This window comes from Oratosquilla oratoria, chromosome 27, assembly GCF_046742065.1.
Source record: "Oratosquilla oratoria isolate Oo_2021 chromosome 27, ASM4674206v1, whole genome shotgun sequence".
NCBI classification, from domain to species: Eukaryota; Metazoa; Arthropoda; class Malacostraca; order Stomatopoda; family Squillidae; genus Oratosquilla; species Oratosquilla oratoria.
Window position 1 is genome coordinate 18,585,828 of NC_134803.1, and position 17,558 is coordinate 18,603,385.

The 17,558-nt window shown below is 40.6% G+C and overlaps 2 protein-coding genes across 13 annotated transcripts in view; one reads left to right on the forward strand and one right to left on the reverse strand.

The window, feature by feature from the left end:
* rswl (tRNA methyltransferase roswell) overlaps positions 1–17,558 on the forward strand; it is a 185,908-nt gene that overhangs the window by 81,400 nt on the left and 86,950 nt on the right. Inside the window, exon 5 of one of the 6 annotated variants that reach the window (XM_076210301.1) lies at positions 4,475–4,705. The exons of 4 other annotated variants lie outside the window; for them this stretch is intronic. In XM_076210301.1, the coding sequence (XP_076066416.1) occupies positions 4,475–4,499 (25 nt within the window). In that variant the 3' untranslated portion in view covers positions 4,500–4,705. Of the gene's footprint in view, positions 1–4,474; positions 4,706–17,558 lie in introns of those variants that run through there. One more of the 6 variants, XM_076210302.1, reaches the window with a different exon arrangement.
* The window catches only part of mRpL44 (mitochondrial ribosomal protein L44), a 128,272-nt gene continuing 115,511 nt past the window's right edge, over positions 4,798–17,558 (reverse strand). For all 7 annotated transcript variants that reach the window (XM_076210313.1, XM_076210311.1, XM_076210308.1 and 4 more), the window contains one exon: positions 4,798–5,123. In XM_076210313.1, the coding sequence (XP_076066428.1) occupies positions 4,930–5,123 (194 nt within the window). In that variant the 3' untranslated portion in view covers positions 4,798–4,929. The remainder of the gene's footprint in view (positions 5,124–17,558) is intronic.

Consider the following 17,558-nt stretch of genomic DNA (forward strand, 5'->3'; position numbering starts at 1 on the left):
GTTTGGAACTGTGGGGGATGATTGGGGGAGAATGTACATGTTAACTATTGTTCTTCAAGGTTGATGTGGATGAAGGTGAAGCTGGGAAGGGAGATATGGGTTTTTGTAAGTGCATATGGGCCTGGTAGTGAGAAGAGCGTAGAGGAAAGGGAGGCTTTTTGGGTAGATTTGAATGAGTGCATAGAGGGATTGGGGAGAAATGTAAATGTAGTTGTATTAGGAGACCTTAATGCTAGGATAGGAAACGAACCAATAGATGGAGTGATTGGGAAGTATGGAGTTCCAGGTAAAAATCATAGTGGAGAATTGATGGTGTAGATGTGTCTCAAAAGAGAGTTGATGATAGCAAATACAGTGTTTAGGAAGAAATTCAAGCATAAGTACACGAGAGAGGGTGGTGGATGGAAGGGTGGTAGAGCATTAATGGACTATATAGTGGTGACCAGGAGTATGGTAAGAAGAGTTAAGGATGAACATGTTCTAAGGGGAGAGAGTGGGGTAATATCAGATAATTTTCTGGTGGAAGGTAAATTGAGAGTGGAGAATAGGTGGAGAAAGAGGAAAAGGGTAGAAGGTAGGGAGGTTCTTTGAGTGAACTGCTTAAATGAGAAAGAAAAGGAGGAGTATAAAAAGCTGAGAGGAGTGGGAGGTAGTGAGGGATAGAGTAGAACTAGGAATGGAGGAAGAATGGGGATGGTTCAAGAAGGGAGTCATAAGGGGTGCAAAGATGATATGTGGAACAAGGAGGGCAGAAGGAAACAGAAGGAAGAGTAGTGAATGGTGGGATGAGGAAGCAAAGAAGGGTGTAGAAGAGAAGAAGCAGGCTTCCATAGATTGGCTACAAATTAGGATGAGGGAATTGTATGAGAGGTACGAAGTAAAGAGAAGGGAAGTCAAGCATAAGATAAAGGAGGCAAAGAGGAGAGCAGCTATGAAATGGGGTAAGAGTATGACATAAAATTTTGAAAGTAATAAAAAGATATTTTGGAAAGAAATTAAAAGAGGAAGAGGAGGCAAATCAAGTAGAGGAAAAGGTAAAAGGTGCAGATGGAGAGATGATAGTGGGAGAGAAGGCAGGCAGAGTATTTTAGGGAGTTGCTAAATGTGAAGGAGGATAGGGAGGGAAATGCAGTTGCAGTGGGAAGTGCTAAGAAAATGAGAGTGACGAGTGAGGAAAATGGAGGAGAAATAGGGAAAGATGAAGTGAAAGCAGCTGTTGAGGTGATGAGAGCAGGTAAGGCACCTGGGTTGGATGGATGCCATGTAGAATGTCTGAAAAAAGGAGGTACAATTATGGTGGACTGGCTGGTGAGGTTATTTAATGTTTGTTTAAAAGAGGGTAGAGTGCCAGATTGAAGGAGTGCCTGTATAGTTCCACTTTACAAGGGAAAAGGGGACAAGTGTGAGTATAGTATTTTCAGAGGGATCAGCTTGTTGAATGTAGTTGGGAAGGCTTATGGGAGGGTCTTGATTGAGAGGATTAGGAGAGGAACAGAGGGAGTAATTGGTGAGGAACAGTGTGGTTTTAGGACAGGTAGGGGTTGCGTAGATCAGATTTTTGTGGTTAGACAGATATGTGAGAAAGCTATAGGAAAAGGTAAGGATGTTTTTAGGGCTTTTATGAATTTGGAAAAGGCTTACGACAGGGTAGATAGGAGGGCACTGTGGGAGGCATTGCAGATATATGGGATAGGAGGAAAGCTTTTAAGAGCAGTCAAGATTTTTTACGAGAGTAGTAAGAGCTTGTGTTAGGATTAGAAATGGAGAGAGTGAATGGTTTGAGGTAAAGGTGGGACTTCATCAAGGATGTGTTATGTCGCCCTGACCGTTCAGTCTATATATGGATGGGGTGGTGTGAGAGGTGAATGCAAGGGTAGTGGGTCAGGGGTTGGAGATGGTTAAAGAAAATGGAGAAAAGTGGGAAATAATCCAGTTGTTGTTTGCTGACGACACTGTGCTTGTAGTGGGATCAGAGGAGGGATTGAGGAAGTTAGTGACAGAGTTTGAGAAGGTGTGTGAAAGAAGGAAGTTGAAGATAAATGTGGGCAAATGTAAGGTGATGAGATATACAAGGGGAGAGAGTGGCAGCAGGCTGGAAGTGAGTAAGGGAGAGAGACTAGGGGAAGTGGATAGTTTTAGATACTTTGGTGCGAATGTGGCTGGAAAGGGAGGAGTGGGGATGGAGGTAGAATGTAGATTGAGAGAACCAAGTAAATGTCTTGATGGATTAAAAAGTGTAATGAGGAATAGACAGGGAATGGATGCTTAGAGGAAGTTATATGAAGGAGTGATTGTGCCGACAGCACTGTATGGGACAGAAACATGGAACATAAGAGAGGAGTTTGTGTTTGAGATGAAATGTCTGAGAAGTATGATAGGGGTTACTAGGCTAGAGTGAGAAATGAGGAGGTGAGGAGGAGAACAGGGGTGGAAAGGGAGTTGGGAGATAGGGTTGATGAAAAAGTATTGGGATGGTTTGGACACACGGAAAGAATGGTTGAAGAAAGATTAGTAAAAGAGGTGTGGAAGGCAGAGGTGGAAGGAGTGAACATGAGGGGGTGTCCTAGGATGAGATGGATGGATGGGGTAAAAGGGGCATTACGAAAGAGAGGAATGTCTGTTGAGGAAGGATGGGAGAGGACAGAAGATAGGGGTGAATGGAGAAGGGTTGTGTATGTATGATGCTGTGATGCATGAGGGGGTGGGGGATGAGGGAGTATGTATGAGAAATAAATTGACGCAGAACGAAGGGATTTCTCCCTGTCTTCTCCTCTTCTGCATGAGGGGACGGAGAGAGGGTGTTGCTGAATTAGTGAAGCAGCCTTGCAGTGGAGGTGCTGTGTCTTGCAACACTGCTTCTGACCCAGGGCTGTGGACAGGATGCAGGGATGACCTGTCATCCAGGTGCCAAGATGTGAGGGAGGGAAGAGGGTGGAGGGGAGGGGAGTCTGTAGGGGATGGAATGGGTGGGAGTGGTTTCTATGCCTTTTTCTTTTTGGCTACCTCCCATGTAAGGGGAAAAAAGCCTTTGGTATTTGTATATAAGTATGGGAAAAGCTTATGACAAAATAGACAGGAAGGCACTATGGGAGGTTTTGCAGATATATGGGATGGGAACAAAGCTGTTATGAACAATCAAGAGTTGTTATGAGAGTGGTAGAGCCTGTGTTAGAATTAGAAATGGAGAAAGCTAATGGTTTGAGGTAAAGGTGGGACCTCACCAGGGCTTTGTCATGTTGCCATGGCTGTTCAATGTTTACATGGTTGGGGTGGTGCAGGAGGATTAGAGATATTTAAAGAAAATGGAGAAAAGTGGGAGATAAGCCAGTTGTTGTTTGCTAATGATGCAGTGCTTGTAGCAGGATCAGAGGGGGGATTAAGGAAGTTAGTGATGGAGTTTGGGAAGGTGTGCAAAAGGAGGAAATTGAAGGTAAATGTGGGTAAAAGGTAAGGTAGTTTACAAGGGAAGATGATGACAGCAAATTGGAAGTGAGTATTAACCCCTTCCATACGGTGCCGCACACGTAGGCGTCATGGACTTAGATCTCGGTGGCAGCAGCCAATGCCAGCCGTACGACGTGTCGTAATAATACTCGCATCATAAAATATAGTCACCGCTTATATCGATCGTTCTCTCTTCACCCGTGAATTTTGATAACCATAGAAAATGTGATTACAAAAGAATTAGAAAGAATGTCATTATGGAGGGGCGACTACAATAAATATAATCAAGACGCCGATATGGCAGCCTCGCGAATACACTCGCTCCCCATGACGCCTACGTGTGCGGCACCGTATGGAAGGGGTTAAGGGAGTGAGGGAGTGGAGGTGGACATAGAATGGTTTGAGAGAAACAAGTAAATGTCTTATGGGATTAAAAAGTGTAATGAGAAATGGACATTTGGGAAAGGATACTAAGAGGCGATTGTATGAAGGGGTGGATGTACCAACAGCACTGTATGGGGCAAAAACATGGAACATAAGAGAGGAAGAGTTTGAATGTATTCGAGTTTAAATGTCTGAGAATTATGGTAGGGGTTACTAGGCTGAATAGAGTAAGAAATGAGGACATGAGGAGAGCAGGGATGGAAAATGAGTTGGAAGATAGTGTTGATGGAGTATTGGGATGGTTTGGACACTTGGAAAAAACGAGTGAAGAAAGTTAATAAAAGAAATGTGGAAGGCAGAGGTGGATGAAGTGAACAGTACGGGTGACCAAGGATGAGATGGATGAATGAGGTAAAAGGGGCATTGAGAAAGAGAGGGATGTCTGTTGAGGAAGGAAGGGAGAAGACAGAAGGTAGGGGTGAGTGGATAATGGTTGTATATGGATGATCCATGGGAGTGGGTGGAGGATGGGGGGTTAGGGAGTGGTTATGTGTGAATGACATTTTGACACATTCCTTACTCTAAACATTCTGAACCAAACCTAAATGATAGTTCATTTAATTTAATATCACCATTATGATTGCAGGGCAAGACTAGCAGAAATGGATTGAACCAAAAATAACAATGTAGATAAGTTTCAATCTGTAAATAAAATTTTGACACATTCCTTACTCTAAACATTCTGAACCAAACCTAAATGATAGTTCATTTAATGTGATATCACCATTATGATTGCAGGGCAAGACTAGCAGAAATGGATTGAACCAAAAATTCCAATGTAGATAGTTTCAATCTGTAAATAAAAATTCCATATCTAGCATAGTTTCGTTTGTTCCTTTTATTTGTTTTTCATCACTTGCACACCAACTAAAGTGTTTGTATAGAATGGTAAAATGAAAATTACTTTTACTTTTTTTCTCACCATTTATTTGTATGTTCTGAGGTCACTGTTTTACTATGAACACATCAACAATATATGCACACTACATATTTTACATTTTACTAATTCATATGCATTAACTTGTTGAATATTTCTTTGTTCTAACATGTTATGATATTTTGAACATCTGAGATTGATAAATTACTTAAAGATACATTTGGTGAATCCTTAAGTTCAATTTTCTCTGCCTTTTTGCTGAATGGCAAAGGGTTAGCATTTGCTGTGGCTTGGAAAACTCTTCTAAGTGCATCATGGGTTGCCTGGGAATAAGCCACATCAATTGTCTCCCCATATCCTGAAACAATTTAATATTATGCTTGAAAACATTTGTTGCAAGTTAACAAAATATAAATAAACAAATATATAACATATGCATGCACAGTTAAGATTTAAAATGTAGATATAATGGCTTAAACTGCTGACCTTTCAAATTTCCACTAATGTACCTTACTCTTTTAGTATCCAAGAAAGGTACATTGGTAAGAACAAATATTCACTGTCCTAATATGATGTCATGAAAAACCTTTTATGAATTAAATGTTTATAAAATATTTCAATAAAGATACATGAGAGTATTAATTTATAGGAATTCAAGATTTCAAAGAAAATGGTAGGCAAGGTGCGAGTAACTTTTATGAAAGAGGTTGTGTGTATAAGGTCATCATCTTGATGCTAACAAGCAAAAATTAATACGATTAAGAACTATATGTGATTTTTAGAAAAGGTATTTGACAGGATAAATAGGTAAGGTATACAATTTTGAAGATATCTAGTGTAATAGGAAAAGGGTTGTGGGTGGTGAATAGTGTAAAGATGACAATGTATGTGCTCAAGCATAAAGACAGGAGACAAGAACTGTTGAAGTAGGGAGTGTAGTAACACCCCACAGATGTGAAATCTTTACATGGACAGAGTTTGGAAAGAAACAAAATTAGATATCAACAACATGGGTCTCCTGTAAAAGAGACCTGGGAGGACCATACTGACTGATTGGGAGCAGCTTTTGGGGAGTGATAGAAGAGATGGAAGCTAACATTTTGTATACACATACATACCAAAAGGCATACATATATGCCCCCTTTGAATGGGGGGTGGCTGTGTCAAAGCATATACCATCCTACAATTAACCAAACCCATTCGTCACCCTTCCCAGCTTAGCTTCTCATAAATTGTAATTCTGTCTCCCAACACTCTACTTGGGTCAAAGGCAATGGAGCAACAGACAGTATTTCTAGGGCAAGTCCCAAAAATTGGGGGGTGGTGGAAGAGAGACAGATAGGTTACCTAGTTGTATATTATGGGAAGGGGAGCTATGCTCATGGTGTCCTATCTTTGTATCTCGCAGTGTCTAATTTGCTCTTAAATTCATGTATAGATTTTGCACACACTATTTTGTCCAGTTTGTTCCACTGTGTGGAAAACGTTTTTTTTCAGGTCTCTTCTATAACTGTCCTTTTCGAGTTTCTTTTCATGTCCCCTTGTATCTCTTATCCTAATTTAGTAAGTCTTCTCTATCAGCAGGTCACCTCTTTCTCTTTTGATTCTTTTTTTAATTTATGAAATTTTTGGCTTGAAGGCCAAGTGCCGGAGTCAGTAGGCCATCAGCACATATACAAATAAATAGATTAAATAAATCAAATAAAATAGTAAAAGCAATAAGCACTCACAAAAACATATCAAAACAAGACAACAAGCAAACGCACTCATACGTCATTTTGCACAGACGAGCCATCTTACTTCTCACCCTGACGACTGACGCACCATTCGACGTAAGAAAGACTTCCCCACAGACTCAGACTATACACCCTTCATAGACAGTCAGACAAAACTCATAATGCATAATCTCAAGCACTCATCTGCCTGTGGCCCTGATAACATAAGCAACATCCACCTAAAACACATTGGACCACAAGGTATACACGCACTCACAAACATTGCAAACTACAGCTATTCACACAACACTATACCTGACATCTGGAAGCATGGTAAAATAATCACCATTCCAAAACCGAACAAAGACCCAACAATCCCAACATCGCACCGCCCAATCACACTTCTCTGCACCCCCTCTAAAGTCATTGAACACCTAATACTTAAACTTGTCACACCATATATTCCCCTTGCTGACTCACAACACGGTTTTAGGCCACTACACTCCACAAACACTCTTCTGACAAACCTCACACAAAGAATTTTAGATGGCATCAATTCAGATAGGCCCCACCACAGAACACTTCTTATAACATTGGACATTAGTAAAGCTTTTGATGCTATCCCCCGCCACAACCTAACAAATAAAATATATAACACAGACATGCACAATAACACCAAAAGATGGCTGGCCAATTATCTGGCAGGCAGGAATGCTCATGTGTCATATAATGGCCAATCATCGCACATCAGAAACATTAAGAACGGAGTACCACAGGGCTCAGTTCTATCCCCCACACTATTTAATCTATACATGCATGACTTACCCACACCAGACACCTCAGAAATACAAATCTCTTCCTATGCAGATGACATAACAATCACATGCACACATCGTAACACAGACAAAGCTGCAGAAATAATCCAGCCTTACCTTGACACACTCAACACATGGTTCATCACAAACAGACTCAAAATAGCTCCAACCAAATCTACAGCAACACTTCTCACCAACTGGACAAAAGAACACAAATACATACCTCATCTCTACATCAACAACACTAATACCACACACACATTGAAAATTCTTGGTGTAACATACGGTACATCCATGTCTTTCAAACAACACCTCACAAACATAAAAAACAAATGCACACCTAGACTTAACGCACTTAAGTCAATCACTGGAACAACATTTGGACAAAACAAAGAAACTAATATAACAATATACAAACAATGCATACGCTCAGTGATGAATTATGCAAGTCCTGCATGGGCTCCTAATCTCAGTGAGACACACCACAACACCCTTCAAATCATACAAAACAAAGCCCTAAAAACAATTACAGGCTGCACAAATACAACACCTACAGACCATTTACACCATGAAACAAAAGTCCTCAACGTCAAGGACCACCTCGACATGAGAGGCACACAAACACTTGCCGCAGCCACCACAAACACATCACACCCGCTACACTAGATAGCAGAACACCCACACACACCAAGAAACATTAAAACTACACCCAAAGACCTTTATTACGCACAGATACTCTCTTCTCTTCCTCCACAACCACCAAATACCAGCCTCCGGAAACATATTCATAATCATATCACTCACCGCTCCATTAACACACTGAAAGACAACACACTGCTGCATGCCAGACCCCCTGATATCCACCCTTCTGAATCCTCTCTCCCACGAAAGGACAGAGTCCACTTGGCCAGACTGCGATGCGGTCACCACCCAGCACTTCTAAGCCGTGTTGTGAACAGCTGCCCAGGATGTAACACTTCACCCCATACCATACAACACATAATGGAAGACTGCATTATACACAATCATGCACGCAAACAACACAACATACACTCTATAAAGGATTTGTGGGAAAACCCAGTTTCGGCTGTGGCCTTCCTTGGGGAGACGGGACTGCTCGGACAGACAGTCTAGGGAACGACAACAACAACAACAAATCAAAACAAGATACACACAGAAGCAATCATACATACAATTTTAAATTTCATAAAACAAATTGATGTCTTTTAAAGACTTTAAAACATTCTCCACATGAGCAACCTCCCCTGAAACTTCTACAAGAGATAAATTAATTAAAAAGTTTGCCCTGCACTTATTAGAGTATGCAGGGCACTGAATTAAAATTTGTTTAATTGTAAAAACAACTTGGCAAGTGGGGCATTGAGGGCCAGCCTTTCTGCTCCACTTGCCGTAAAAAAATTATGGGTAATGTAGGAATGGCCAATTCTTAATCTTGTTAAAACAATACTTGATCTCCTGTCCAAAGAAGGAGACTTCTAGGATTCACCAAGGGGTGAATCTCTTTTAACTTGTAACTACCATCCCTTGTCCATTGTTCCTGCCACTTCTCCAATGCATAACAATGAATTACTTGCTTGAGGTCTGTATGTGGGATTTTAGTGTCTGTGACTGAGACTAGTAGCAGCTTTGGCTGCAACATTGGCCTGCTCATTTCAAGTGACACCTATATGGTGAGGAGGAGAACAGGGGTGGAAAAGGAGATAGGGTTGATGAAAGAATATTAGGATGGTTTGGACACATGGAAAGAACGAGTGAAGAAAGACTAGTAAAAGAGGTATGGAAGGCAGATGTGGAGGGAGTGAACATGAGGGGACGTCCTAGGATGAGGTGGATGGATGGGGTGAAGGGGGCTTTGGGGAAGAGGGGAATGTCTGATGAGGAAGGACGGGAGAGGACAGAAGACGGGTGAATGGAGAATGGTTGTATATGGATGATGTTGTGATTACATGAGGTGGAACAGGGGTGGAAAAGGAGCTGGGAGATAGGGTTGATGAAAGAATATTAGGATGGTTTGGATATATGGAAAGAATGAGTGAAGAAAGACTAGTAAAAGAGGTATGGAAGGCAGATGTGGAGAGAGTGAACATGAGGGGACGTCCTAGGATGAGGTGGATGGATGGGGTGAAGGGGGCTTTGGGGGAAGAGGGGAATGTCTGTTGAGGAAGGATGGGAGAGGACAGAAGACGGGTGAATGGAGAATGGTTGTATATGGATGATGTGATTGCATGAGGTGGAATGGGTGAGCAAAATTTGACGCAGCCCGAAGGGATTTCTCCCCGTCCTCTCCTTTTATGCAATGGGGGGACGGAGAGGGGGGGGTCGCCGATTTAATGAAGCGGCCTTGTGCTGTGTCTTGCGACACTGCTTCTGACTCAGGGCAGTGGACAAGGTGTAGGGATGACCCGTCATCCAGGAGGTGCTCAGATAAGAGGGAGGGTGGAGGGGTGGAAATGATTTTATGCCTTTCCCTTTTTGGCTATCTCCCTTGTAAGGGGGAAAAAGCCTTGGTATATGTATGTGTATGTTAATATGAATCAACCAGTCCTGTATTTCTTGGACTATTTAAGTGAAGAGGCATTAATTTACTTAGGATTGAATGCTCATAGAGTCTGTAAAAATAACAACGCTCATATTAGATGAAACAGAATTAAAAACAAATTTCAGGGCATTGTAGACTTCCAGCAGTTCAGCAGTAAAAACCAAGCTAAAAGTAGGTAACTTCCTCTTTAAAACCGTGCTATTAGACACAACAGCACAAACACCATCTTGGTATTTTGACCCATCAGTATAAATAAAAACTGAATCAGCATGTACCGATAAGTGTTCTAAAAATTCACTCCTTAGCTCTACAGCAGTTCTATTTTTCTTGCTTTGAAATGGACAAATTACAATGGGAGGTCGGCTCCTAGGAGGGAATTTGAGAGGTTTAACCTCAGTAATTGTAACAGGATCAAGTCCTACCTCCCCTACTACAACTTCACATCTCACTTCTAAAGGTTTCGGCAGAGTACCTTTTCTTGGAGCTCTGTCTACTGGCTGCTTTACATTACATATTTGAAGTTTGGATTTTGTTTTGATGATAACACATGAGATATATATCTAAGGTTTAATTCCTCCCTGCGAATATAATGGGGAGGAATTCCTGTGTCCACATACAAGCTATCTACTGGAGACGCTCTATAAGCTCCTGAACAAATCTGCAAAATCATATTGTGGACTACATCAAACTTCTTTGACAAAGTTTTACATACTGATCCATAAGTTTGACACCCATAACACTGGGGAACACTCATTTTGTTGCATTTAAAAAAAGACTTTTCTATAGTCAACTTGAGTGTGCTGATTTCAAATCTGAAGTCAGGTTTTGTCTGCAAGCTACAGATTTTATGCAATTTGACATTTTTATTTATTTTTCAAATTTTCGTTATTATAGGAAATTGCAATATCAGCCACAATTCTTTTGTTCACTTGAATCTTAAAACAGTATGAAAGCCATTTCTGTACATTTATTAAGGCAAAAGAAACAGAACATTAACAGAACATCTATCCCAAAGTTAGATTAGCATCCTTCAGAACATCACCACAGCTGATGGAAGCTTATCAATTTCTTTGTGTATTTTTTTCAGGCAGGAATTTGCGTTTGTAACTTTTGCGTTTGTACATTTCATCTGGGCAATTTCGTTTAATGCTCCAGCAGTAGTCAGCCATCATACTTTTGTCCCAGCGCCCTTGGTAGCGTTCTTCCATGATCTTTAGGTCTTGGTGGAATCGTTCTCCTTGTTCGTCACTCACAGCCCCCAGGTTGTCAGGGAACTGATCAAGGTGGCTGTTCAAAAAATGAAGCTTGATGCTCATGTTGCACCCGAGATCACGAAAAGCGAGGAGCATTCTGTTCACTGTAGTTCTCCGCCTTATTGTTTCCAAGGAAGTTCTGAACGACTGCCACAAAGGATAACCATGCTGCCCTTTCTAAAGCGGTCATCTTAGCAACAAACTGATCATCACGAATTAGGGTTCGAATCTGTGGGCCATCAAACACGCCTGCTTTGATCTTCTCAAATGATAACCCTGGTAAAGCTGTGATGATGTGTTGGAAACATTCACCTTCGGTTTCCAGTGCCTTGACAAATTGTTTCATCAAACCTAATTTGATGTGAAGAGGAGGAAAGATGATCTTATCTCTGTTTACAATTGGGTCTTGTATGATATTTGGCATGCCTGCTTCAAGGGTGTCACGAATAGGCCAGTCCTTCTGGACCCAATGTCTGTCTCGTGCTCGGCTGTCCCACATACAGAGGAAACATGGAAACTTGGTGAAACCTTTCTGTTGTCCAAGAAGAAAGTTGACCATCTTTAAGTCTACACAAATTATCCAATTGTGCTCATGATACTTTAATAAGTCCATGACCATTCTCATATCATCATAGTCTTCCCGCAAATGCACTGAGTGACCGACAGGTACTGCTCCATAAACATTGCCATTATGTAAAAGAACACACTTTAGACTGCGTTTTGAACTGTCTAAAAAGAGTCTCCATTCAGCAGGACTATAGTAAGGTACACCCAGTTCTTTGAGAAGCCCTGGGATGTCATGGCAGTAAACAAACTGTCTGTCTTTTGAAAAGAAGGTCACAAAAAACTGGTCACGCTTTCTGAAATATGATACTTTAACAGAGTGATCAACAAGATTTCTGTCTTGTAATCTTGATGCCAAAAGCTCTGCTGCTTTCTTTGAAAGACCTAAATCCCGCACTAAATCATTCAGTTCAGCCTGGGGAAGAGGCTTAGGGACGGGGAAAGGTTCAGTGTCTGAAGAACAGTCCTCCGATTGTGAACACTTTTCTGACAATTCACTGTCACAACTGTCTTGCTGGCTTGTATCATGTCCAATGTCTTTATCGTCCAATGAAGGCAAGCCTTTGAAAACTGGAACAGGTACTTCTTCAGAGTGCGGAACAGGCCGAATAGCTGAGGGAATGTTCGGATACGTAATCTTATGTCGGTTTTTCTTCCCAACACCCGTTGTGTTTACCATGCAGAAATAACAGTCAGTTACATGGTTGGTGGGTTCGCGCCAAATCATTGGAACTCCAAAAGGCAGACCTTTGCGTTTTCCTTTGGTCCAGTCTCGAAGCATTTCCTCACAATTGTGGCACACAACATGAGGAGCCCATTGCTTGTCTTGATCACCAAGATGAACTTCAAAATATGCCTTGTAGGCACGCTTGACGAACGAGGATATGTTACGTCTCTGAAGATTGAGTGTGTAGCATCCACATATGTAGCAGAAGGCATCAGGCTTGTTTCTGCAATGATGTCTCATTCTGGAAGCCATGTTTGAACTGAAACAAAAGAAGAATGATCAAAATATTAGAAGCTATCTATATATATGGACGTTAAAATGCTTATACATGGTTTACGCAAGTTCACATATGTACAATTTCATTAACCTCAAATTGCATACAAACTAGAGCTTGTAGAGAAAAACTAATTTCAGATTTGAAATCAGCGCCTAAAACTCTTTCAAAATCCGTTAAAATATCCAATGCAACTCAAAGTTACTGAAAAAGTGTTCCCCTGTGTAATCGATTTTGCTTAGGCACAATGCCTGGTAATGCATTATTAGTTATATGATTTACCCCACCAGTTGAAGTGAGACACTACCTTTAGTATATTAAGTCACTGTTTAACATTACATATGACCTCATTTATATGATGAATAAATGTCAACCTTTTGTCCAAAAACAGACCCAAGTATTTAACATTATCTTCATATGGTAATATAACACCCTCTAAGAATAATGTTGGAATCTCTTCCCTGCATCTCAGTCTAGAGAACCTAATGGCTTTTGTTTTTTCAGCAGAGAATCTGAAGTCCCTATAATTAGCCCATGCTGTTATAAGTTAATAACCTCTTGAATCTTTTGGCCTGTTTCTAATGTTGTCAATCTGCTGCACACAATAGCAAAGTCATTATCAAAAGCCAATCCATGAACTCCAACAGGAATCCCTTCCTTTTGAAGATATGCAGAAGAGAAAGAAGAGCCCACTCTAACTTTTAAATAACGATCAGACAAGAAATCCTTTAAACAATTGAACATATTACCCCCAATACCCCACTCTGCAAGTTGCTTCAGAATGCCTCCCTGCCAGGTAGTATCGTAAGCATTTTCCAAATAAAAAAACACAGCAATGCTCGGATTCTGAATTGCAAAGGCATTCTGAATCTCACGGGTGATAAAAAGTAAGGGATCCAGAGTGCACTTATTTCTTCTTAATCCAAACTGATGGTTAGATAAAAGATTTTTAGACTCCAAAAACCAAACTAAATGCATATTAACCATTCTTTCATAGATCTCACAAATGCAGCTAGTGAGAGCAATAGGTCTGTAGCTTTGTGGGAGATTAGAATCTTTTCCAGCCTTTAAAATTGCTACTATAACTAGTCTTCCAATATTTAGGAGAAGACTCACAAGACCAAAATTTATTCAGCACATTTAAAAGGAATTTCTTTGAAGATATGGATAAATGAGCAACCATGGAATAAAGAATGTCATCCTCTCCAGGAGAGGTTGGGGAAGATAAAGATAAAGCATGATCCAATTCATCCAAGGTAAAAAGAAGATTATATACCTCTGAATTTGTATTCGTACAAGGAACAATCGTGGTCTTGTCTCTAATCCTTCTGAAGTCAGGTGAATAATGAAGTGGACTTGAAATATCAGCAAAATGTCTTCCAAAAGCCTCTGCTACCTCTCTTGTATCTGATATAAAAGTGTCATTACTCTTAACCCCTTCAATACGGGCCACATCGCATGTCTGGCAGCATTAGCTGCCAGATATGCGATGTTGCGTCATAATACTCACATTATAAAAATAAAGTCACTGCTCTATCACTCGTTCTCTTTCACCCGTGAATTTTGATAACCATAGAAAATATGATGAAGCCAGTTTACAGAGTATGGGGGCCACGCAGGTACGACTACAATGAATATAATCAAGACGCCGACGTCGGCATCCTCGTAAACCCACTTGCTCCTCATGACGCCTACGTAGGCGTCACCGTATGGAAGAGGTTAAGAAAGGGCAAGGGAGATGGAGTAAACTTTCCCTATAACTTTTGAATCCTGCTCCACACTAAGGTAGGGGAGAATTCATATTTCAACTCGCTAATAAATTTAATGAAGGATTTCCTCCTTGCTTTCTTAAAAGACTTTCTTCTGCTTTGCTTGAGCTCTTCTGTACATTATCCTATTGGCTAAACAAGGATATCTCAAATATCTCTTATTGCAAGTTCTTGTAATCTTTCTGCTCAAAGCACATTCATCATTCCACCAGGGGACTACTGGGTGTCGAGGTTTACCAGCTGTCCTAGGAATGGTCGAGGTTTACCAGCTGTCCTAGGAATGGATGAAAAAGCACCAGAAAGTATGATGCCTACCAGATAATCATATGTATCAGTTACTGGTAAAATCACTAGTCTTACATTCAATCTCTGTGGATCTCCCAAATAATTTCCAATTAGCCTCTCCTGTCTTCCATTTAGGGAAGTAAGAGGAGGGAATGTTCCTTAACCCGTACAGTGTTGCTTTATAGGGGTGAAACAGGTCACGTGGGGTTGGATTTTGGCCAAATAATATTATTGTCTAATAAAATTGGAAAAAAATAGCTGATTTCAACAATATAAATGCGATATCTGAGTGTTTCCTGTAGGCCGTCATTTCCTGTGATTCCTTTCACGCCTGGCTGCAATACTAGAGTGGTGCTGCGTAAGACGAAACATGTGGAATAGTACTATGCAATCTCCGCTTCTTATTTATTATTTCCGACACACTTTGAATGCTTCTTCCGTGACTATATATTGTTTAGTTTGAGTTTCTTGTAAAATATATCTTAGGATTGTTTGTCTAGCCTTTCTATAGTCATATCATAGTACCAAATTTATCGCGCTCGTACAGACTATATTTTCTGTATGTGTATATAAGTAGCACAATATTATCCCTTCATTGCACAAGCATAACATGTTTTCTAACACCAACAACAACAAAATTGTACACAGCTGCTCAAATAAGCCATTATACCAATTTGATGTTTTTTATGTTGGTACTCCTGCATACCACAGCCCGCCCGCTCTCGCCTGCCTGCTGACCACACCCCACACATTTTCCCATTTATTATGTAGCTTCCGTGTCTTTGCATTTGCTGCCGACCAATTTGGTATTGCTCTGCTACTGTACAGTTCACATAACATCCCAATTTTACAAGTATATCTAAGAAATAATTGTGTATTACCTCTGGACTGTAGCATATCCCATGAAAATCCGTACGGCTGGGAAACTAAGGACTCAGGTTCCGAGGCAGAAATGAATGAGTGAATGATATGAACGTACATGTGAATGAAACACAGCACAGATAATGTGGCAATTGATGCTTACATAGGGAAAAGTGTATTGGCTAATGTACCTACAACTGCCGACCAGGTTTTTTTTTTTCCAGATATATATATATATATATATATATATATATATTTCCTGCATCCGACCTAGTAATGGACCAAAAGGTCTCCTGTCGGCATGCTCCGCCTTTGTAATCCTTTGTAAACTGTTGAACACGCAAATACGCATCCCATGGCCATAGGGGAAAAAAATCCTGTGCCTGTAAACTTTCAGGTTTCCTTATTATAAACGGCCATAGGGGGGAAATTCCTGTACCTCTAAACTTTCAAGTTTACCTATTTATAAACGGCCATGGGGGGAAAAAAATCCTGTAACTGTAAACTTTCAGGTTTCCGTATTATAAACTTCTGTCTTTCATTAGCAGCAAATGAAACATATTTTCCTATGCTCTATAGTATATACATTATTTACAAATATCTATACCACTCTAGTATATCTTTAGAGTGTGATATACCTCAAAACACGGGTCCAGACAAAGAGCCGTGTCGCAGGGCACACACATGAACCTCGTATCTTTGCGTTGCTTTTGCCAGAGTGTGGTGGTGCGCTTGGCTAGCGAGGTCATGCAGTGGCTGAGAAGCTGATAGTGAGGAAGCACCTACTACAAACCCAGACTCCTCATCATCCCTTTTCCGCTTCCTGCTGGAATGAACAGGAGCAGACTCACTTTCATTTTCATCATCACTCCCCCTGTCTGATAGTATGTAATCAGAGTCATCATTATCGTCCTCCTCAGAGAGATCACTGTCCCCCAACTCTGTGACATTATCGTCATAGAGAACACTCTCTATTTCCGCCGATGTCAAGCCCCGGGGCATGGTGCAGGATAACACGTGCGAGCAGGGAAGATGTGACAGCGCGTCTGGATAGCATGCATGGCCGGCTTATCACGCCGCAGGGGTGCCAACACAACCGACGATGACTCTACGCATGAACACAAAATACCTTGAAATTGCTATTCAAGTTGGAATAATATAAAAATAGCTGATCTACTAAACAGGATTTTGAGTATATTGATAAGTAATCATGACACCACTGATATATTTCTATAAAAATACCTATTTCTTCAATAAATCACTCGTGGTCATGGATACATTCAATGAAATAGACCACAGCAATACAATAAAAATCAGAGTGAGCTTTCAAAATCATATTTAGGAATTGAAAAGACATCTTGAACCATTTCTACAAGTTTTGGTGCCATGAAGTAAAAGAAAAGATGATCCGTATATATACGTACTAAACACTTTCCCTCCCGAACGTATATATACGTACTAAACACTTTGCGGGTTAAATATTTACTATGGATAGGCCAGTGATCTCTACCATGTAGATCTTCATCTACTGACCAACTATAATCTAATCTTAAGGATGATGAACAGATAGGTCTATAGCAGAACTTAAATTGTGAAAGACATCAAACCTAGATTTAGAACCATCATTCATCAAAATGACATCATTATTATCAATAAATTCTTCAATTATATTACCCCAGGGGTCACACCTTGATTCACCCCATAGAGAATGCTTGGCATTAAAATCACTCATAAGAATAAAAGGCTGAGGAAGCTGGTCGACCAAAGATTAGAACAAAGAAGAGAACAAGGGGGCCTACTAACCATCTACAGAATTATGAAAAGAAAAGAATGCCTTGATAGAGAGGTATTATTAAAGTGGGACAAGAGGACATGAGATTGGGACAAGATTGGGAGGTGGGACAAGAGGACAAGAGATTATTAAAATGGGACAAGAGGACATGCAATGAAACACAAAAAAGGATAACTAC